This window comes from Limulus polyphemus, unplaced genomic scaffold (genome assembly GCF_000517525.1).
Source record: "Limulus polyphemus unplaced genomic scaffold, Limulus_polyphemus-2.1.2 Scaffold244, whole genome shotgun sequence".
NCBI classification, from domain to species: Eukaryota; Metazoa; Arthropoda; class Merostomata; order Xiphosura; family Limulidae; genus Limulus; species Limulus polyphemus.
Window position 1 is genome coordinate 575,726 of NW_013665854.1, and position 24,626 is coordinate 600,351.

Sequence of the window (24,626 nt, forward strand, 5' to 3'; positions counted from 1 at the left end):
CAATATAGAGCACTGCATCTCACATGTACTGTCCTAAAGGATTCAAAATTTTTGGGGTGGCTAAACTCTAAAATATACAGACAAGCAACTTTAAAAATATTCTGAAGTTCAAACTTAAATCAGGAAATATAAAGAAAGGGTAACAGCATTGTATGGAGAAAAGAAATATGTAGTCAAAATATTTATTAAATGACATTTATCAATTTCTGATCAATATTCTTTGCTGACTTACTGACCGCAAGGTGCTCTTTTCATTACATTTATTTTAACAGTTCATTTTATTTTTGCAGAATTTATCATGTTGTGGCTGCATTAATATTTATTTGTGTTACTTTTAAGTTCAAACAGATTAAATTAGCATTCATAATTGGTGAACATTCTTGTGATATTAAATACTTAACATTCCCATATATTAATGAAAAGATTTTTTAAAGCAATGTTTTGTAAGAACAATAGACCCATATGCGATCACTTCAGTGGGTCCACCATGACTAACTGAATCTTGCTTGGGATCACTTGGATACTCCTATAATCCTTTCTTTCTCTTGGATCTCGCTCTGTGGGGAGTGGTATCTGACCAGGTGTTCTTTACGCACACAAACACATCTGCACTGTATACCATGTTGATTCGCATGCTCTTTACATGGTTCTGCATGCTCACCTTCAAGATAGGATGTTTCACAAGATCACTGTATGGTCAATAACCTCATGATATTTGCTTCATAAATTTGCTTTTCAAAATAGGGTATCATGATCACCCATTTCACTGTCTCGGGTGTAGCTGTTCTTATGGACTTTCCAATGCATTCCCCCTTCTTCCAGTGGAATATGGGAGTCCTTACCACTTCCCAGTTTCAAGCCGCTGAATGGGCTCCACATTAATGGCTATCACCAATCAGTTCAGAGTAGGGTGGTGGTGTTCTGCCAATGTAGAAGGCGTGAAATCCTCTTGATTGAGTGACACATACCACAGAGTGAGATGTCTAAATGCATTTCACCCCTTCGATTGCACAGATGTTGACAAGCCGTGGGTTGGTTTTGGATATCGAGTGAACCAATCAACTTAAGTCCTCACACAGATTTGGGGTTGTCCATCTTCCTCCCTCAATTCACAGAGGGTATATGTGAGATGTTTCTGTCCTGGGCACTCTGATGTTCTCTCTTATAACAGGGATGTTATTGACCTTTGGACGTTTTGGATCAGTCTCATGGGCGAGGGAGTTGATTATATGTGATGGACTTCCCTCGGATACCGGATGACACATCCCCAGATCCCAAGCTCAATACTAATCCTGTGTTGTGCCCTGGAGTTGGTGTTTTCCTCACATCTACGACTTTGGGGTTTGAGGTGAAGCTGGTATGATCCTCATCCTAACCTCACATGGATGTTGGTATCCAGCAAGAAGGTTTTGGATGTAGTTGACTTACTGAGTACAGTCCGGCACACCCTAGCCATTATACACCATAGGACACATCCTCCATTACCTAATTTACTTCTGTGGGACTTAGTTTCTATATTTATCTGGTTGGGATCACTTTCCTGACTCATCCTCTCCTACTCAGATGTGCTCCCTTCCTTTTCTGCCAAGTTTCTTCCTAGCTGTTCATGTCGAGAAGATACCTGGTTCAGAAGTGGTGCAGTGCCCCTCCTCATATCATCTGATCTATTTCTCTCATCTACGGAAGATGCTTTCGGGGCATACGTCTTTTCTTACCTCGCACCAGTCCCTCTTCCTTTTCAGTTTTGGATTCTAGGTAATCTTGTGAGCAGAAAGAAGTACTGTATCAGAAGTTATAAGTTTCCTATACTGAAAATGTATTTCTGATAGGTACTTTCCTCTTCTTACACCCTCCTCCCCACAATTTTCCCTTATTTGCCAAACTTTGAAGTGATGGTTTGCTAGTAGCGCATACAGGGAGGCACGTGCGTCACGTGATAGTAGTGCTCTCCTATTGTGGAGAGATTACACGTGATGATTTGCATAAGAGACATGTTGGAATCTTTGATTCCAATATAGGAGTGTGGAAGGCTTGTGGCATGTGTTATAAAAACGTTTGCATATAAATGGCACCACAAAAAGGGAAAAAACTAATCTTGTGAATGGAGGGAATTACCTATCAGAAATACATTTTCATTATAGGAAAAATTATAGGATTCTTACATTTTGGCTTTTAACAACGTTTTCAAGTGTAACTGTAATAATTTTTGAACCCTCAAAATAATTGTTTCAACACTCAAGTAAATTAATTGTTTGGCTCATTAATTGATTATTCTCAAATGAGACTTGGCTAGTTGAAATAATTGAAAATAGTTATAATTGGAAACACTAAATTTGACTAATTGATAATTTTTGTGACATTAATCAATTTAATTGTAATTTTGATTAATCAATTATTTTATGACACTACTTGATGTAACTGGCACTTGCTTGTATGTAATTGATTAATTGTCTAGTTCTACACTCATTCCAATAAATATAACCTAAACAAATAAAAATATTTGAATAAAATTATTGCATTACTGAAAAATCATGTCTTCTATGATGTATGTTTTAGCAGTCTTGATGTTGTAAATAGTTCTTTATAGTGGCAGGACACATTTTCTCTTTAGTAACATTGAATTTCTGTTGGATAATTTCAGTAAAAGTTTGTTACAGAAGGTTTTTTGTGTCTAATCTCATAATAATTTTATAACTGTGAGACTTGTGACTTTTTTGGGCTCACCTTGCACCTCTAAGCTACAATTTACTATAGTTTTACAGTTCCACAGGTCTCAACTTTAACCTGTGACAAATAACTCATGAAAGGCAACCTTTATAAATGTATTTATAAACTATTAAATTTGTTTACTTAATTTAATTTGAGCTAATTTGAAGTGTGATTAATTTTATTATTTATGTAATCTAATATAAGTGTTATATTAGAAAACTAGTTTCATTAAAAGAGTAAAAGGTATGTGAAATAATCTGGAATATAGATTTTAGACATGTCTAATGCACATGAGAATTATAGAAATACATTTTATGTAATTCTTCACTCCTACCAATTATGTGATGAATTTAATTTACACTTTTGAAGAACTTGATTTGGCATATTCTGAATGCAAAGAGACTTTACAAAAAAATATTGGAGAACTATTACTTTCATTGAATTTGGCAATTAGAGCTTCTTTGTTTTATTGCTTTTTACTTAAAGATCTTGTCTTTCATTTTGTAAAACCCTATATTGGTGATAGAATCTAGAGAAAAATGCTGATTGTGTGAATGTGGGATATTATAACCAAAAATGTAGAAATACATGTCTTAGCTAATTTGATTTTGTTTTTACTTCTTACTAGATAAAATTTATTCTAGGCTTCTCTCAAAACCTAATCACATTACCTTTAAATTAGCAGCACTTTAATCATGCATACTAGTATCTTTTCTAACTTCAGAAATGTTGAGTCAACAAGATTTACAGTTATGATAAAGAATCAAATAGCTGCTAGTAACAGTTGCATTTCCATATTTTGTTCCATTGATCTTTAGTCTGTTTCCAGTCTACTGAAAGTATATGCACTGTTAGATTGTATATCAAACATGTTACTTGGTAAAACAGTAAAATATTTCTTGGAATAAACAGTATATTGGTTTGGTTCTGGTTTGTAAGAACTTCAACTACAAATTTATCACTTTGTTATCAGAATGTTAATTAGAAGTGCAATAAATTAATAAACCAAGCCAAAAGACAGTGAATCTATCACTGAGGATGAAAAATTATCAACTGCTATTCATTAACTTAAATTCTACTTGGAAGTGTAAACAATTTATATGAGAGTTTAATTTCAGTTATTCCACATTAAGTTTTCATAATATCTTTGTTTTGCAAAGCTCAGTTTACATTCAAGGAAATTGTCTTGTAGAACTAACAACAAAATTAAATGGCTAAATTTACTTGATTGCATCAATTATGTTGGGGATAATGGTACGTTCAATGTTTGAACTTTCTTTTTATTACACTATTTGAAACACACATTAAATTTTTGTATTTTATCAAGTACTTTTATAAATTTGTAATGAGGTTTAACTCTGTTTTCTTACAGGTATTTGACAGAGAAGGGGAAGATGGACGGTTTGTGAGTGTGACAGTAAAAGCTACTGACCGAGGTAATCCTCCTCTAGAGGGAGCTTGTTCCTTTAAAGTTGAGATAACAGACATCAATGATAATCCTCCACTTTTTGATCGGCAAGAATACAAAGAACATGTGAAACAAGATACACCTGTTGGTACAAATATTCTGCGTGTCTCAGCTTCAGATGAAGATGCTGATGATAATGGAGCTGTAATGTACAACCTATCTGCTCCATATGATCCATCAGATATCACATATTTCAAGGTCAACCCTGAATCTGGATGGGTTATCCTTCAGAAATCACTAGATGTATGTACTTGTTTAACATTTTCTATCAAAAGTAATCATAAAAAGTAATTCTTAATTTAAGTAGATTGTGAAAAATTGGATTAGATACATTATAAAATGACATCTGTATGATCAATGACTGGGAAGGGATATTTATAATTGGAATAAATTATAAATGCAGATTGGCTTAGTATTTATATAAGTTAATTATTTTTTTCTGTTATTAAACTGTATTATTTGAAGCTATCTACTTATATGGAATAATACTGGTTGAAGTATTTGATCAAAATGTTCAGTTTTCCAGTTATTCGTTAAAAGGTTTATGCTCTTGTTGTACTTGAATGGTAACATTAAACAATTGTAAAAACTGGGGTAGAAGAATTTAATACCTCATGAAACAATTTCCTCAACTTCTAATACAAGTACTTATTACGTTTATGTAACATTGTACCATGTAATGACATTTTAAGATTGAACTGTGATATAAACTTTTGTTTTCCTTTTAGCGTCAACAGTACAATCTGCGAGCTGTTGCTTTAGATAAAGGAAATCCACAACATCTGACTACAGTAGAATTAACAATAGAAGTAGTGGACAGAGACAGCAATCCCCCAGTGTGGGATCAACCTATCTATGGACCTATAATGATTAAAGAGAACCTTGGACGTGGGGAAGTGGTTACAAGTATTAAAGCTAGGTGTGCTCTCATTTTTAACAGAAATTTTCTTTGAGTTCAGATTTAAAGAACCTTTTGGTCCTGTTAACAATGTTTAGTAAAGTGGAAGATTAGTAAAAATATTGAAGTGAAACAATCCATGAGATGTTTGAAACTAAAAAACAAATTCATGTTGTGTTCATATACTATAGGCTTTCTCATAATGCTGAGTAATGATAAGTTTAAGGTTAGAATTATCATAAGTGGGTTTTAGAATTCTTTTGAACTTTTATAAAAACTATCTAAATTTTAAATGTTCTAGAATATTTCACATTCTCCTAACACTTAAGATAGTACACACTTCCACGAGAAGAAGCCTCTTTACCAAGTGACTAGCTCAAGTGATATTCCAACATCTTTGTAAAATGGTTTTGGGTTTATTAATTTTTGTTCACACATTGAATCTAGTTATGTCAGTTTAGATTATTAGTACACTAGAACAATTTTGGAATGAGTGAAAGTATGAAGTATTTATAATTTTCTCTCATGTAGTCATAGAATGGGTTTAGTTCCTAACTGGTTGTTAAACAGCCAAGTACTGGTACTATGTACTGGCACTATATACTGCTATTATATATATATATATATAAATACATACTGGCACTATATACTGATATTATATTCTGTTACTATATATTGCTTGTATGAGTCATGTAAAATAAAGTGTTAAAGCATGCATTGAAATATTTTGTAACATGATTATTGTTCTCTGTATTTGTGAGAACACAGTTTGAGCCAACTTATAAATGCCTTTTTGTTTTGTTGTACTGAAGAACAGTATATGCAATTATTTTATAAATTTTAAAAACTTTATGTATAGCCATTCTGCATAATACTATTGTATAAGTGATGACACTGCCTTTAAATATATCATGAATCCTACATAAGGACTTAAAATATTTATATTTTAATTCTTTTTTGTTTTCTTCTACAAAAACTATTTATGCAAACTCTTGTTGTTCCATAGATAAGTAATTAGATATTTGGGTATGATATTACTTTATTATTATTACGTATGGTAGATTATTCATAGTATATTTTGTATATGTATTACATGTTTAGAGATTCTGTAGTGATTGTAAGCTTTGTAGATACTTCTAAGTCTTACTCTGAGGTTCTCACGTAATGTACTTTTCCTATAAATATTAAATGCACATTAAGCACTAGTGAGTGTATATTCAGGTCCGGGATCCCAGGTGACCCAGCAGTTTTTTACACATTGATGAAAGGAAGCACTGAGCAAACAAATAGCAAGGATACCTTTTATTTGACTCCTCGGCCTGAGAGTTATACTGAGATGTGGGCTGACATCATAGTTAACTATCCTTTAGACTATGAGAAACTTCAGCAGTATAATCTGACCATTAGAGTTGAGGTGAGTGATATTATTGAAAGTAACTTCAATGGAGTTTGTGCACCATAGATAAATAATAATAAAAATATCTAAAAGTAAGTCATTTCACAGAATAATATTAAACTCTTTGAGGTAGTTTACTAACCTTCCAGACTTCTAATCTTTAAATAGTATCCCTTTTTTATCTCAATAAAATAGTGAAAGAATCTGAGTGATCAACATATGTGAATTTATATGGCAAGTTCATTTAAAGAAATAAGGGATGAAGATCAACCTAAGTGTCCCTGGCTATCCCTTGTGATTACACAGCTGGTAAGAAGTAAGGGATGAAGATCAACTTATACTCATGACTAGAGAGCTGATATAGAGGGTTGCCTATTATATACACATCTAACCAACTAATTATCCCTTGCTATCCCTTGTTATTACCCAGCTGGTAAGAAGTAAGGGATGAAGATCAACTTATACTCATGACTAGAGAGCTGATATAGAGGGTTGCCTATTATAAACACATCTAATCAACTAATTATCCCTTGCTATCCCTTGTTATTACACAGCTGGTAGGAAATAAGGGATGAAGATCAACTTATACTCATGACTAGAGAGCTGATATAGAGGGTTACCTATAATATACACATCTAATCAACTAAGTGTCCATAGGTATCCCTTGTCATTACACAGCTGATGAGAAACTCTGACCTTCTTGTTGCAGTTCTAATAAAAGAGTTAGTACACAGGATCACACACAAAAGGCTCATTGAATTTCAGGAAAAGACCCAAAACTTGAGCACTTTTGAATAGTAGACCAATGTTCTTATTGCAGTTCAGTGGAGGATTTAATTGCAGTGTTTTCCAATGCAAGTTTCTCATATTTGTGATTATAAAATCATACAGGGACAAAATTTTAGCACTTCAAAGAAAGGTTTATCTGTAGTGTTGAACTGTATCAGTAAAGCAAAGGAAGATGTGATTCCAAAAAGGAAAAAATTGATTATTTTATGGCTGATTACGAGTCACATACTAGAGGTAATGAAGAAAATTAAACAGGTTATCATTATTAGTAACCCTAGTCCGAGAACACTATGGTCCATTACAGCCAAAGAAGGACCCTTTGGTAGAACAGTGAATAGGTAAATTCACACAAATTGAGATCTACAAAGGCAACACAAAAATTTGCAATTTCTCCCAAAATAGATAGCTGAATTGAAGATTATATGTTGAAAGTTGAGTGGTATCTGACACATGGCAAATGGAAGTTTGTCATCACATTGGATGATGTATATATCTGCTTAAATTTGTGTGAAAGTCTGTGTAATTTATTGTCATACTACTAGTGATACAACATTTAAAAATGGTGCAAAGCATGTGGCAAGAACTAAGAAATTTATGATGGTTGAAGGCTACAGCTATAATGGCAAATTAAATATCCAACAGGTCATGAAAAAATGCCAATGTGATAGCCTTATACTATAAGGCTAACATGTTAGTGCTCTCTCAAGACAAAGGATCCAGTCAAGTATTCGAGTCAGTATGCCAGTTCCTCAGGATACAAGTACAATTCATTCTGTACCATTCACAACTATCTCTAATGGACTTCTTTGGATTGCTGAAACAAGATCTCAGTAGTCGTCGTCCACATGGTTGAATGGACTTTGGATGGCATAGAGAAAGAGGAGAAGGACAATATTCACCTCATTATATTGCACAGACGCTTCCTATTGCAATGAATATTGCATTGCAGAGTGATGATCTGTAATGATGGCTATTGCAAAGAACATTATCAGAAGGGAAAGAAGGGACTGTAAGGCCTAGGTACTCACCTTAAATCACTGTTGTAGATGAGTAAACTGGAATGGACATCAACTGCCTATTGTAAAAACACAGTGTAGAGGATGATGTTTTGAAATTCTTCCATCTTTCACCTTCAGGTCAGTGTTGCAAGTCTTTATAGTATCCATGTGGATTGTGGAGGATGTGTTATAATTGGTTTGTTTATCACTTCTCCTGATTGGTGGAAATACTGCCTGAGATTTCAACCAATGGTAGCCATAGATTGTTCATCTGTAGTCATAAATCTGTTTTGTGAAGGCTTTATTGTGTTAATATAGAAAGATTTTTTCATTTTTCTTCTTTTCCAAAATGTATCTGTGTCAATGACTCTAGTTTTATCCTAGTTTATTTTGTGTCCAGTTGATGTGGTGTGTTCTGCAATGATTGAATTTTGTATTTTCATGAGTCTTGTGCTGTCTTTGTGTTCTTTTATTCTTGTCCAGAGTCGTCTTCTCATTTCTCCAATGTATGTTTTGTTGCAGGAACATGGAATTTCATAGATAACATTTTTTGTGTTTTTCCTTAGTAGGTTTCTCCCTGATTTTCACTAGAATGAATCTTATTGTCTTGTAAGATTACCACTGGACATCTATGTTGAACGTTATACATTTTAGTTTTTCACTGAGATTTTGCACATAGGAGAGGTAAATGGTCGTTTTAATGTTCTCTTTATCTTTACTTTCTGTTATGGTCTTCTTCACTGAGTTTTTGATGAAGGTATAGGTGTAACCATTCTGTTTAAAACACTATGATTTTTGGCATTCTTTATTGATGGATATCTCATTTGAAATGTTTCCTGCTCTCTTATTTAGGCATTGAGTTATACCACCTTTTACAAAGGTTGGATAATAGGACTGGAAGTGTAGGTATATGTCAGTGTGAGTGGGTTTTCTGTATACAGTTGTGGTGATTCTCCTCTCTTCTCTTCTGATGAGTACATGAAAAAATGGTAGGTTGTTTTGTTCCTCTATTTCTGTGGTGAAGTGGATTCTGTTGTCTATAGAAGTAAGATGTTCTAGAAAGGCTGGTAAGTTTTCGTGAATGTGGGCCAGATAACAAAGGTGTCGTCAACATAGCGTCTGTAACATCTTACTCGCACTGACCTGAAGATGAAAGACTTTCAAAATGTCGTCCTCTACACTTATATTTTTACAACAGGCAGTTGCCATCCATTCTAGTTTACTCATCATCAATACTCTGCTTAAACAATCGATCAAAGACTACTGTAAATTTTGAACATCCCTATAGAGTATTTCTTTCTTAGGATTTTCACAACTCTATTAATTAGTTTAGGCATTCCAGTGGAAGTATCTTAACTTTCAAAAACTGAGTCATCTTAGGCTTTTACAAAAATGTTTGTGTCATGCAACATTTTGCCTTGTTAAATACACCTAACATCAACTGAAGAGAGTTTTAAATTAAAAACGTAAGAAATAGAAAATAATGCACTGAACAGAATGCTCTATTCTATAATGCCATTGTGTATTTTTACTGCCATAATATGCAAATTATATACCAGTGGCATGTGTGGTCTAAGCACTTCTTGTTCTAGCAGTGCTCAGAACCTTATATTCTGATACAAACAGCAGTTTAACTGGGAAAATAGAAACTATTTTTAACATGGCTCCATCCATTCTTTTGTGATAGGATTGTAAAACTGGGATTTAAAATTGAACTGTTAGTATAATATTATATTACAGGATACTATACAAAATTGAGGTACAATAAGGCACATGCTTTAAGCTTAATTAATTTTACTTAAATTTGTAGAATCAAGAAACATAGGTAAGTCATCATGCAAGAAGTCCTACAATCCACATATATTGGGAAACTCTAGCTACTTTTCAAACGTAATTGGGGTTATCAACTTACTTCATATTATATGTAATATATTCACAGAAAAAAAAGTACTGAATACTGTTTTTGATAATTTACCAAACTATGCATTAAAGAAGAGCAATTTCCTGCTTCTTTATTTCTTGTATGGTGTTAACACTTTTCCTTTGTGTATTTGACATCCTTCAACATACAGATGTGACATATTTAAACATTTTTTATTATTATTGAGTTGGTGTATTTTATACTTTTGCTAGCTGCACTGATAACACAACATTATCACATCTGTGTGAAGTTGTTATATTTATTTATATAACAAAACATAATGTTTTGGGACAACGTGGGACCTGTTGGTCCATCTCGGCCATTCCATCCTCTAAACTGAATTAAAATACTTTTAAAAAAGAATCTTAAAGCCAGCCCTTATAATTTATATACTTAACAAGCTTTTTCTTAAACTCACTTAAATTTACTGTCTCTATAACATCTGAAGGCAACCCATTCCAAAGGCCAAACATCCTGTTAGAAAAATGAAACTGTCTTATCTGAAGATGACTCCTACCTTGCCAAAATTTATATTTGTGTCCCCTAGTCCTACTATTCACACTGTTAAATATGAAAAAAAGATGATGCATCAACACTATCAATTCCTTTACAATCTTAAACACCTCAATCAGATCCCCGTAACTCTTCTTTTTTCAAGAGAAAGCAATTTGAGAGACTTCAGCCTCTCTTCATGTGACAACCCTTCCATCCCAGGCACCATTCTAGTAACCCTTCTCTAAACCCTTTCCAATGATTCAGTGTCTTTCCTAAGGTAAGGAGCCCAAGACTGAACACAATATTCCAAGTGTCCATATAAGCATTATTATTTCATTAAAATGTATTTTTTCATTGTATAATACTATTTAACATGTAGATTTTCATACATGTTTTGTATTTTTCAGAACAATGGTGTAAACGTGTTAGCAGCTGAATGTACAGTTTACATCGTGCTGGAAGATGTGAATGATGAAATTCCATTATTTATTGAAACAGAACAAGAAACAGTACTAGAGGGCATGCCCCCGATGACTAAAGTGACCACTGTGACAGCTGTTGATAAAGATGGAACTTATCCAAATAATAAGGTATTAATGTGGTTAAGATTTTATCACTTTTTTTTCTTCAACCGGTTCATTTGTGACATTAAAATGCATATCAGTGATTTGATTTATAAAAGAGGAATTCTATTCATAAAATATTTGTGTGTCTAGTATAATTATCTTGTTTCTGTATAATGCTATGATGTGGTATTTATGTATTTATTAATTGGAAGAAAATTGCTCATTTATTTGACTTACCAAACTAAACTTACGTGCTTCCCTCTATTGACAAATGTAAAACTCAGGTTTGTGAACGTTCAATAAATTCTTAGGTTGTTTTTTATAATTATTTAAAGTCTATGAAGCGAATTATGTACTTGATTTTAAAAATTAAAAACTTTAGAAACATACCAAAATAAATAGGACCTTGAAGAAATGCCATTTTATGATACTGAAGCCAAACTTTGTGGAGTAATATTTTATATGTATAAGAAATTTCAACATATGTTTTTCTGAATTTACCATAGGAGTTCAAAACTTAACGTGTGGTTTGTATTGCATATTATTATTGTCTTCCCTAATATGATGGGCTATTGCAGTTAGGTCCTTGTCAAAAAGTCACCTATGACTATTATTTTTTTGAATTTTATTTCTACTCTGTAAAAACATCTTTTCACATTGTCTTTTTTCCTTTTTTTTTAGAAAAACAGGTGTCTCTTTCCAGTATTTATTTAGCAAAAAAATTATTTTTCCTTTGTTTATTTCTTTAATTGCACATGCATTTTCACCCTGTTGTTCATGGAAGAGTTTCTGTTTCACATTTTTATGGAAAAAAAAAACATATTTTTATATTTACATTTTTATCATAGTTTCTTATTCCTTTTTACCATTTTTATTAGCAGTACTGTTTTTGTTTTTAACTTTTTCTTGCCAAAGACTCATTTTTTAGTACTTTGTGTGACAAAAATACTTGTATGTTTTTTTTCACCTTTTTACCGTTTATTAAAAAACCTTTTTGTTGCAAAGAATGTACACTTTTAACCAGTTATTTCCTTGAATAAATTTTGAAGTTGGAAGTAGATCAAATCAAGAATCAAAGAAGTTATACAGAGTTTAGAAAAATATAATAAAGCAACTATTTTTTTAGTTATCACTAATCTTTATATATTTGTACATGCATAGTTTGATAAGGAGAGATGGTTTTTACAAAAATTTACCTCAGCTTAATATAATATTTATAGATGAGTAATTTGGTAGAACTTCATAAAGATCAATGTACTTTACTTGCACTGTTCACAGAATAGATTTAATCTTTAGAAACACAACTTTTTTGTTTGAAATAATAATGTGATTTTTAGGTTTATTATAAAATTGAAGAAGGTGGTGATAGATACTTCACAATTGACAAAGAAACTGGCACCATTTTCACGAAAATAGAATTTGACAGGGAAGAAAAACAAGCTTATGCTATTAAAGTTTCTGCCGAAGATGGAGCCCTGTCTGATCGTCCTCATGAGAAATATGGGATTCCAAAGCCAAACAAAGGTGGGTTTCTAGATGCCTTTGTATTGATAAAACTATATTGCTTTGAAAGGAAAGTGAAATTATTTTATTGTGAGAACCAAACATATTTAAAAATTGAAAGTTACTAATATGATTTAGTTGTTCAAATTTCAAGGATGCTACACACACTATCCTCTTAGATAAGCACCTTAAGACTTGTAATTTTCTAAAAATCAGGGAATAGTACCACATCTTAATGCTTCTAAACCAATTTGTACTTTTATTGAATAAAAAGGTTCTAACAGCTTATGTTTTAATATTGAAGATCAGGCAAATAAAAAACATTCCTTTAGGCTTCAGGATGTTAACACATATTAAAAAGATTAGAACACTCATCTTTTAGAAACATCTTTTAATGAACTAGTTTTATCAAAATTCAAAAATGTATTTGACCTTTGACATCAGTGATACAGAAATTGTAAATTTACCTTAAGATGTCAAACATTAAAACTCAGAAACAATTTCACAAGACCTGAGAATCTGGATTTCTTTTGCAGAATATGTTTTATTGTTGGAATTGCTTGTCACTTTTTTATAATTTGGAGACTTTACGTTATTTAAAGTTATCAGATCTTCAGTGTGTTTTGGAGGCTTTACGTTATTTAAAGTTATCAGATCTTCAGTGTGTTTTGGAGGCTTTACATTATTTAAAGTATCTTCAGTATGTTTTTCCTATGCTGTATCCAATTACATATTGCATTTTTTTTTCAAACCCACCATGCTAGCAATTAAGTTGTACCAATTCCAAGTTCATCACATTAACAGATGAACTAAGGCATCCAATGTAGTTGCTAATGATTTGATTTATTATCATTCCAAATTTTTATTTTATTCATAATTTTTTATCTTTAGGTGTTATATAGTTATTATACAGATTTGTTTTTGTCTATATAGCAGTAATCAAATTGGTTATTAATAGTCTTATAATAACAAATACTTAACAGTTCCTGTAGCATAAAGAGATCTGGATTAGCTATTTCCTGCTTAAATTATTCTCTGTTTATTATAACTTTATATTTCTGATGTTATTTGTAACTCTCAATAACTTTTCTGTTATATCTGATAGAAATTATATTTTGTAGCTCAGAGTTATAAAAGGTGATTTACTAACCTACATTTTGTAGAAAGCTTTCACTTAATCTTGTTATTCAACATAACTACTGTTTCATACTAAATTATTTAATAGAATAAGACTGCAGGTAAGTTAAGACTTTTCCTGTTCTTCTGTGAAAAGGTTTTAAAGCAATATGACTAAGTATATGACAGCAGTTCTACTAAATCAAAGTGGTTGCACTTGTTTCAACATTGTGATATGTTATGTAGAACAGAAACTAATCTTATAGTTGCTTCAATGTGGTGATTGTTACATATTACAATTTCGAATAGAATGAAACCAAGCTAAATGATAATTAAATTTTGTAGTTAAATATTTACCAATATATCTCCAATTTATGATATTTGCCAACAAGATTGCTATGCACGGTTTTCTTTTTTAATACAAATAATAACTGTTATTGTAAATTGTATTATTGTTTGTATATTACAAATAGTTATTACAAACAATGATTTATAAACAAAAGTTTCACAAACTTGCAAACAATATGAAGTCTTCTTTCTGGTCTGGAACTTTTTTGATATCTTATCAAGGGTTCACGATGAGTGAGTTAATTTCGAGTTGATGTAGATACAATTCACTTAATAGGAACTAGCTAGCTCTGTATTCTTCGCTGATTTTTTCCACTTATGAAGTTAGATAATGTTTTTGTAAAAGTACTAATGTCCGATGTGAATCTACTGAAGTTAAATGGTTTGTAATGTTCAAAATTTATAAACGTTCTGGTCAAATATCTTAAGTTTCCAATTAATAAGCATTATAACAACCACAGTTATAGCTTCTGAAGTTTATAGCACACCAATTACAGCAACCCAATAATAGATACTCTCACAATGATAAGCTCCAATTTAACAGTATAACTTATGTACATTTCTAAATAGAAATTTAATTTAAACAAACATCAATATTAACATAAATGTATAATAATAAATCCATCACATGATACATTAAGTAGAGCAGGAACTAATCTTGTAGTTGCTTCAATGTTGTGATACATTAAAAAGAACAGGAACTGATCAATTATGTTAGTAAAGCTCTTTTTCTATCAAATAAATCAAAACTTGCTAGTTTTCACAGGATGTTATTTAGCATCTAAACAAATTCATAGTGGTTAAATATATTAGATATTTCTATATGAAAAAAAGTATAATAAATACAGTAGAACTATTGTGTCAGGAATTTCACCCACCTTGAGAAACCAGTTTGATGTTGATTGTATTAACAATTTTTCATAAATTAACTAAAACCAGTCTAATTGTATCAGTGATTCTAGCATATGAAACCTCTCTCTTTGGCTATGTCAATCAGTATAGATGTTGCACTCAATCTTTGTTTAAGGGAATCAAACAGTACCATAGTCTGGTTATTAATAGATATTGTAAACACATTTTATAAGGGAAGGACTAGACATGGCCTAGTTGTTGGTATGCTGGACTGTGAATCTAAGGGTCCATGGTTCATGTCCTGTTACTGCAAAATCATGCTTGTGCACTTTGGAGCTGTGGATATGTTATGAAAGTGATGGTCAAATTCTACTACTCAGTTAGAGTATGTCAAGAGTTGACAGTGGATGCTGTTAACTGTCTGCCTTCTCGCTGATCTTACTTTTCAAAATTAGGTACAGCTAGCAGAGATAGCCTTTTTTTAGCATTGCAAAAACATCTGAAACAAACTGAACATAAGACAAGAGATGAAATCTCATATAAGGACAAGAATAAATGAAATGTAGACATTCATTGGACAATAAAGAATAAATCTCACTTGTGATGGGTTATTAGGATTATGAACAAAGATGCCATGTTTAGACCCCTTTCCAATTAATGAATTAATGCAATGTAGGTACTCAATATAAATGTTGTGCCCTCTGCCCAGCTAACGTAATTTCAATAAGTAATGTTCTTGGCTAGTTATTTCATGTATATCTGTGCATATGTTATCCAGTCCTTTGTTTTCAAAGAAATTACCTTTGAAAATTGAACTTCTTCTGTTGTCACCATTATAAAGTTTGTTCACTTATTGGTTTAAGACTAAAAATCATCTTTTGTATCTATTGAAGGCGAAACTCTGGTTATTATGTAATTTAAAATTTCAAAGATTGGGTCTTTACTTACTATCTGTTTGTAGATTTTTTTAAAGGTATTTAGTGAAAGATTCAGGGGTACTTATAGTTTGATTATTTTGGCATTTAAAATTATCATCTGTCTTTGAGAAAACTGCATGGTAAGAATATTAATAAAATGGGGTTTTCTGTTTTACAGCACATCAAACTGACATTGCGCAATAAGTTATTGTACTGAGTTTAAAATTAACACTAATTATCGCAAACGAAATGGTTTTACAGACACTAATTGATTGACGAATCATCGCTTTCAAATGAAGTATTCAGAATCAGTGATGATGAAGGTCAACACTAGTGTTATGTGCACATCTTAGTTCAGTTCTCTTATTGGTACACAAGAATCTGAGGTTAATACAATGTTTCTTGTATGTTTTCAGCAAGATAATCTATCATGACTTTTATATTCAACGTTTGAGTTACATTGGGCTAAGCACACTGGCTAAACGGCTGTCACCATTCAAACGCGTGTGTTTTGACAGCATATGTTCACGTGAAACATCTTTAATGATGTAATTACAGAATAACTAAGTTTAACGAATCGTTAACTTATACTTCGCAAGTATTTTTGGTTGAATAATAACGCATATTACAATTTTACTTTATGCGGTAATAACCTATGCTGTTTAAAAAGCCGGTGAGATACGTAGTTCGTTGTGCAGAACTTAATTCTAAATACGGCTTTAGGCATTGTATAAACATACCTTACTCGGTTGTGATTATCAGACTAATGTAGGATATAATTTATATTGTTTTTTTCATATTATGCGGCCGATGTATAGTTTTATGTTTGTGAGTGATTTATTAGCGTGTGCAGTTTAATGTAGTCGATAGCGGCAGAATACCGTTAATGATGCATCATGCCAAGATTCAGCCAAGCTATGATTAATGGTTTAATGTTGAATGCATTAATACGATAGCGGTTTTATTGATTGTGCAAGTAGGAACAAAATTCATGAATGATCAATAACGCACCCAGCAGAATAGTCGACGTCATCTTGAAAATTATGAATAGTTCTTCAATCGCTAATAGATGGCGATACGAGTTTTCTTTTAGTTTGGTGTGATTTGTTTTGAATTTCGCTCAAGGCTACACGAGGGCTATCTATGCTAGCCGTCCCTAATTTAGCAGTGAAAGACTAGAGGGAAGGCAGCTAGTCATCACTACTCACCGCCAACACTTGAGCTACTCTTTTACCAACGAATAGTGTGGTATGACCGTAACATTATAACGCTCCCACGGCTGAAAGGGTGAGCATGTTTGGTGGGATGGAGATTCGAACTTGCGGCCTGCAGATTGCGAGTCAAGCGCTTCTCTCTTAGTTCAACTATTTCAATTTTGAGAATATATTAAAATAAGTTTGGCACAAATTGAATCACTATTTTATGATAAATAAAGAGCATACGTTCTATTATTAGATTATACAGCCACTGAAAAAGTTATTAAAGCTCTAAGAAACGAGAAAGAGAGAGAGAGAGAAGACTACACTAATCACACTTATTATAATATCTTGTTAAATTTAATGTTGTGTTAGGCTTTTTTACATAGATTACTTTGATCGAAAGTTGGTATTTTCATTAGGCGTTAAGATTAAGTTGTCTGTCAGGTAGATTTTAAAAAATCTAAACCAAAATTAAAAGCATTGCGTATGTAGAACAGAGAAATAAAAGTACAAACAGTATGATGCCGTATAATAAGTTATCTGCAGATGGAGCTACGCAACACTGAATACATCGTTTATCAGATTTATTCTGTATTTGCAAGCCTCAAAGTTAAAGAAAATTTAATTTTAGAAATTGCATATGGGCTATCAAGCTTACAACGTACCATGTCTATGCCTGTTTTTCACCATCTCCAGTCAGTTATGGAAAGGTACCTGCTTCTTATGAAACAAAAAAAAAAGACAATAATAAAAATAATGACCACAGAGATGATAAAGTTGGCACATAGTACCTTGAATATTTTCCTACTTGTGGTAACATAGTAACGAAATTCAAGATGACTCGGTCAATGTATACTATTAAATAATAAAGTAAAAATGGAATTCACCTTATTAATATCAATAATTCAGTACATCACCCAAACTTCCTTATCCCTTAGCAGAATGCTTTTAAATTAGACGATATTAAATACGTGTGCACGCAATCTAACATCCAGGTACCTTTACACGTGTATAATTGAAGTAACGTATAAAATGAAAGCTTATTTACTGTGAAAGGCTCCACTGTTGTTCTTTTTCCTAAATTAGTTTGGCAGGAATGATTGTGAGTAGATTCGATAAGGAAACTTTGAACAAAATGAAGAAGAAGAACTGAAATTTATCGATATAACTTTAATAACTTTTTAATGAATGCAATCATTAGAAATATCTGATATATAATGTATATAGGAGCAGCTGTTTTGGAATATTTGATATTTTACAACGTTAACGAGTATACAGAGGGCTGAGCACGTTATATTCAAACGATTTTGAATATGCAAATTAGCAAGTTTCGTGGCACCCACTGCTGATATAAAGTCGTACAGGAAAGAAATTTATCAGAACAACATTGTTTGGCATTTCGTAGGTAGTGTGATTCCACAAACAATAAATCGATTTTAAGAAGAATAGGTAACATCTCTTTCTGACGTGCCCCCTAGTGGCACAGCGGATGTCTGCGGACTTACAACGCTAGAAACCGGGTTTCGATACCTGTTGTGGGCAGAGCACAGATAGCCCATTGTGTAGCTTTGTGCTTAACTTCAAATAAACAAACAAATCTTTCTGATGTCAACTATCCGGGAGTTAGAATTTTCAAGACTGAGGTATCCCTTTTACCTAATGGCATTTGAAAACAGGAATATGGATCAACGTGGGGTACTAGGACCATCTATAAAGAGACCTGCAACAAGTAGTATCTCAGCGGTTTCAAGCAAAATCCTGTAACAAGTGAGAATCCACGAACAAAAATATCAGTAGCAAAAGGCGTCCACGTTTCCCACGCAACGGTACGTAATACAATCAAGAAGAATCTCCGTCTGGAAAAGCAGCACAGATTACTTCCGCGGTATACCTGTTCAACTATTTTATACCTTAAGCAGCTGGAGAATGAAACAGGTATTCACATGCTATTACTTACCAGTCATGGAACTGTCATGGTCTATTAGTTAAGGTACTCGACTCGCAATCTGCGAGTCATGAGTTCGAATCCCGTCATCGGCCATGCTCGCTCTTTTAGCCATGGGGGTGTTATAAATGGTTGGTAAGGAGAAACCTAAGAGTTTGCGGTGGGTGGTGTTGATTAGCTGCCTTCCCCTAGTCTATCACTTCAAATTGGAGGTGACTAGTACAAGTAGCCCTCGAATAGCTGTGTGCAAAATTCAAAACAACAAACAACCATACCGACCAAGTCGTCAAACGCAGTGTTTATGGATTCCTGTGTGATCGGTCTGTTAAAACAGGCGCTTGGAAACCATCGTCCTCGTAAATCGAAGACTTATGAAAAGCTTGCAAGGAGTAGTGGTGTGCTTTTGGTATGAAAAATCTTACGTCGGAACTTTTGCAATGGAAACTATGCTGAAGGGCTATTCTTTAGTAAAGTGTAGTCCAAGAGTTGGCGGTAGGTGGTGTTGGCTAGCTGCCTTCTCTCTATCCTATCACTGCGAAATTAGGGACGGCTAGCGCAGATAGCCATCGAGAAGTTTTGCGCAAAATTCGAAACAAGCTAAACTAATCTTGCGGGGTTATTATCAACATGCACGGCTGTCAGATAGAACATGATCGGACGTTGCGACTGAGACTGTAATGACGTGGTGAGGCTCCAAAAACGTTTTAATATAAGGTATTCAACCTCTGTATAATTAATCGGAATCGGAGATTTGTGCATTCGTAACTTGCTCAATTCGTTCCTCCGACATATCTAGAGTTTATTCATCACTCAGAAATCTAGCCAGTCGGTTTTAAGCCAGGAGAGATATACACTTAAGTCAAATAAGCTCAAATGTATGGACAGTAATATATAGAAGTCTGCGATTAGATAGTCTCACTACAGTTCAATATAGTTTCCTGTATAGAATGAAAGAAGGTCGTTATACGGTTTATAATGTCCAGCATACACAAAGCCTAAATAAAAAAAAACTTGTACTGAGGTTATGCATGAATTCGTTAGCATAATAAACCTGCTGTTAACACTATTTTTAAACTTTTCAGTAAATCTGACAACCTTAGTATGTTTAAGTTACTCAATTTATTATTTTTCATTAATATTTATGAATTATCCACGAAGTTCAAAAGTAGAATGTTTGCTTTAGTACTTAACCAATTTTTACTAACTTCATAAAAATTATCATTATTTATTTGACATGGGAATGAACTAATCAGTTTTTATTTATATATATACACACACACAGAGTTTAATTATACACTAATCGTAAAATTTGGGTTAGTGCTTGCAAATTAGGCCCAGCATGGCCAGGTGGTTAGGGCGCTCGACTCGCAATCAGAGGGTCGCAGGTTCGAATCTCAGTCCCACCAAACATGCTCGCCCTTTCAGCCGTGGGGGCGTTATAATGTGACGGTCAATCCAACTATTCGTTGGTAAAAGAGTAGCCCAAAAGTTGGCGGTGGGTGGTGATGACTAGCTGCCTTCCCTCTAGTCTTACACTGCTAAATTAGGGACGGCTAGCGCAGATAGCCCTCGTGTAGCTTTGCGCGAAATTCAAAAAACAAACAAAACAAGGTTGCAAATTATTTAAATTTTTTAAAGTAACTACTCATCTCCACTTCTCATATTTTGTTACGGTATTCAGTAGCAGTTGAGTAGAACGCTCATTAAACAAGTGTTTATCGTACTATTAAGGTAATTTTGTAGCGTCATTCAATGGTTCAGCTTTAGGTAAGTTTACGGACTCACAGCGGTAAAATCCAGGGTTCGATTCCCCGTGATGAACATATCACAGATAACCCACTTTGCGCTAAAAGAAGCAAACAATACTTTTCAGCATTTTCGAATAACAAAATAATACAAATATAGAGGGAGTCACTGTAGTTAAACTATGTGCCCATGTTCCTGTTAAACGTAAAGTTTGAGATTATTAGTTAAAATTTTTTGTAATAATTACGTGTATTTTAAGTGAATTATCGAAATATTAATTTATATACATCAACGTGTATAGGTGTCACAAAAGTATGCAAAAGAGTTTAATACGTACATAAGTTGTTTGTGGGGGCGTTGTGGTTCATATAAATATCCAAAACATTGTTATTTTGAAAGTGACTTTTTGTTCGTTAATTGTAAAGTCACTGACATTTCTCAGTTTCTTAGCATTCTCTTAAAATACGTTTTATATGTTTCTTTGTTATTTTTATCACGATATAGGTATTTATCATAATTCATATTTTATAGTCCTCAGGTTCGGCGTTAAGATGAAGGTACTTATAACGCTAGGATTCGGAGCTCGATCTCCGTAGTGAACACAGTGCAGATAACCCATTGCGCAGTTTTTACTAAAACACAAACAAGCAGAATATACTATTTTTTTATCGAAAAAAATTGTTACTTAGCTACGATAAATAAAGCAACCAGTTCTGTTAGCAGTTGTGCTTGTAAAACATTGTTACGTAGCTACGATAAACAAAGTAACCAGTTCTGTTAGCAGTTGTGCTTGTAAAACATTGTTACTTAGCTACGATAAACAAAGTAACCAGTTCTGTTAGCAGTTGTGCTTGTAAAACAGTGGAGAACTGTTAGCAGTTGTGCTTGTAAAACATTGTTACTTAGCTACGATAAATAAAGCAACCAGTTCTGTTAGCAGTTGTGCTTGTAAAACAGTGGAAGCTACGGTAGGAACTTAATTTTGAATTTTAACATTTGACTTAGAACGTAATTTATTTTTAGGGACATGGTAAGAGCAAACCGTGTACGAAGCACAACGTTTCCACTAACGTTTCTGTACACTTACAAGTTGCTTGACGATATTGGAACCTTTACCGCCCCACTTAACCTCAGTAATCATGATAATAATACAGTTTTTGTTTTTTCAATTTTGGAATTGTGAAATATGGGATATGTGACTGTGTATAAAATTTTCGTAATTGTGTTATCCCTTAATTATGAGTGTCGGTATATCGCTTACAATGTGATACGGTGTACAATTATGATAAATAACCAACCATGAAAACATATATTGTATAGTATTGATATTGGTAATAAAAGGTGACATGGTAACATTTTTTTATTTATAAATGTTTTCGGAAAAATGGAGGTGAAGAGAGAAATTTGTATATCAGCATGTACCATTTTGTTTAGAAAATTAAATGAGGCTGAGGTCATGTGAATTAACTAATACTAGTACATCATCCGTGGAAATTCGCGGGAAAAAACAACTACGTAACAGTTCTGCACATTGTGTTTTCAACGAGCATCTACATGTTCTTTGCTAAGATTTGGGAAAAGCAAGAGTTAAGGTAATGAAAATGTTAGTATGAAGTTTTTTTCAATATGGATGTGAGAGTTGGGTCCGAGGAGAACTAACAAAAAAATAGGCAACAGCATTTAATATGTGGTATTGGAGATGAGTACTTCAAGTAAGGCTGAGAGCCAGTGAAAGGGGGAGAAAAATGGCGGGAATCTTTCGGAGTGCCTGGTTTGACAACTAATCCAACACTCAAGTATCAAATCAATAGCCAAGGAGGGAGGTAGAGGCAGTAGCGTGAAGAGGGGAGGGGGGGGGGTAAAGGTGACGGGGCCCCTGGCATCCATTTCGGGAGGGCATCCAACGCAAAGAGTCGAATCGAATAGTAGAACCCTTTCCGCCTCTCCCCAAGGTCTTAGGTACAAGGCCCCGGGCATCATAAAACCTCTTCACGCCATTGGGTAGAGGTCCAGGTGTACCTGTTCCTTACAGGTCACATAACCAAACAACGACCAAATGAAACAACGGGGTGAAGAAAAGTAAACTGGCGAAATACGCTCAGTGAGAGAGAAAGGGCGTAAGGTTGATACTGACCACAACAGAAGAGATTATTGGTTGCAAGAACTAACAAGGAAAGAGAAGGTAAAAGTGATGGTCAGTTTTCCGTTCGGTTAAGAGTAGTATTTTAAACTGTTAACAGAATACCCTCTCTTATTAACGGTTCTAAATTAGTAACAACTGTGCCTAAACATTGAAACATCTTACCTGACCGTTTATTCCACGTGTCGCGTTAGGTAACGTTCAGGTTAAAAATACTAAAGATCCTTAATTTGAAGGACCATTCATATTTTCTGCCAGTTTTCGTTTAAATCGTCGCAGCTAATCCTGAAAACCAGTTTGAAAATTAGAAGAAGAAAAAATTCTGAATACTGAATGTTTTGAACGGTTCTTTTTAACGCTAACATCACTTTTTAAATAAACCTGTTTAATCGAACCCCAAAATCATCAAAACTCCTTTATCTCCATTTTTAGGACTCTCCTCATTACATTTTCAATTTTTATATCGTTTATAGGGCCCGGCATCGCCAGGCGGTTACGGCGCTCGACTCACAATCTGAGGGTCGCGGGTTCGAATCCCGTCACACCAAACATGCTCGCCCTTTCAGCCGTGGGGGCGTTATAATGTGACGGTCAATCTCACTAGTCGTTGGTAAAAGAGTAGCCCAAGAATTGGCGGTGGGTGGTGATGACTAGCTGCCTTCCCTCTAGTCTTACACTGCTAAATTAGGGACGGCTAGCGCAGATAGCCCTCGTGTTGCTTTGCGCGAAATTCAAAAAACAAACAAACGAACAATATCGTTTATATTCAGTGTGGTCTGTATGCAAAACTTCATGTTGTGTTGTGAAAAATTGTATGAGTTCAAAACTCAAGCAAATAGATATAGGTACAATGGAGATTACTATATAGTTATAAGCTAAGCATGTTTTTTTGTTTATAATCTTTTCTTTAATGCACTGTCATCAAGATAACGATGAGTAGCATCTAGAGAATATTTGAAAAAGTATTCATTACCGTTAGATACAGACCTGCGTTCTAACTGTCAATATTACGGACCAAAACTACTGTGATATAATTTTTGTTTACTCTCTTAGAATGTTTTCTGGCCTGGTATTTATATATTTTGTGAACCAAGCAACATTTTGTTGGCTTGTAGTTTCAGTGTAAAGTAGGATGCAGAGTATAATAAAAAGGACTATTTAGGAAGCTGGAATGCCATCTTTCGATATCAGTAAACTTATCAAATGGCCATTCTCACGATCTTCTGTTCTTAATAACATCCTGCTTCTTTCTACAACTGGCTGCGGACATTGATAAATATGTGGACAGTTATGGACTTGAATTAACAACAACTACGGAACCCAGTATTAATGGCTTATACATAAAGGTTAAGAATGATGATGGTGTATCCCCAACGCTGTTTGTAGGTCCTGTTTTCAAAGGTACCTCTAAACTCCAACCAACTTATAATGACCACATTGAAGGTTCGTGTGACTTATTGTTGCGTTTTGGCTTTGACGTGGTTTTAATTAAAATATTTTTCATCAAAGGCCAAGGTTTGCTTTTGTAATCCTTCCCTTTCTATTAAATTAAAACTTACCAACTTTAAAAAAAATTAAGTTATAATATCATATATATATATATATATAGACATATAGGAG

The 24,626-nt window shown here is 33.5% G+C and overlaps 1 protein-coding gene across 1 annotated transcript in view; it reads left to right on the top strand.

Moving 5' to 3' along the window:
• LOC106478724 (neural-cadherin-like) overlaps nucleotides 1-24,626 on the top strand; it is a 220,242-nt gene that overhangs the window by 12,848 nt on the left and 182,768 nt on the right. The window contains exons 8-12 of the mRNA XM_022382380.1: nucleotides 4,082-4,420; nucleotides 4,906-5,096; nucleotides 6,297-6,489; nucleotides 11,082-11,264; nucleotides 12,578-12,764. Of these exons, the coding sequence (XP_022238088.1) occupies nucleotides 4,082-4,420; nucleotides 4,906-5,096; nucleotides 6,297-6,489; nucleotides 11,082-11,264; nucleotides 12,578-12,764 (1,093 nt within the window). The remainder of the gene's footprint in view (nucleotides 1-4,081; nucleotides 4,421-4,905; nucleotides 5,097-6,296; nucleotides 6,490-11,081; nucleotides 11,265-12,577; nucleotides 12,765-24,626) is intronic.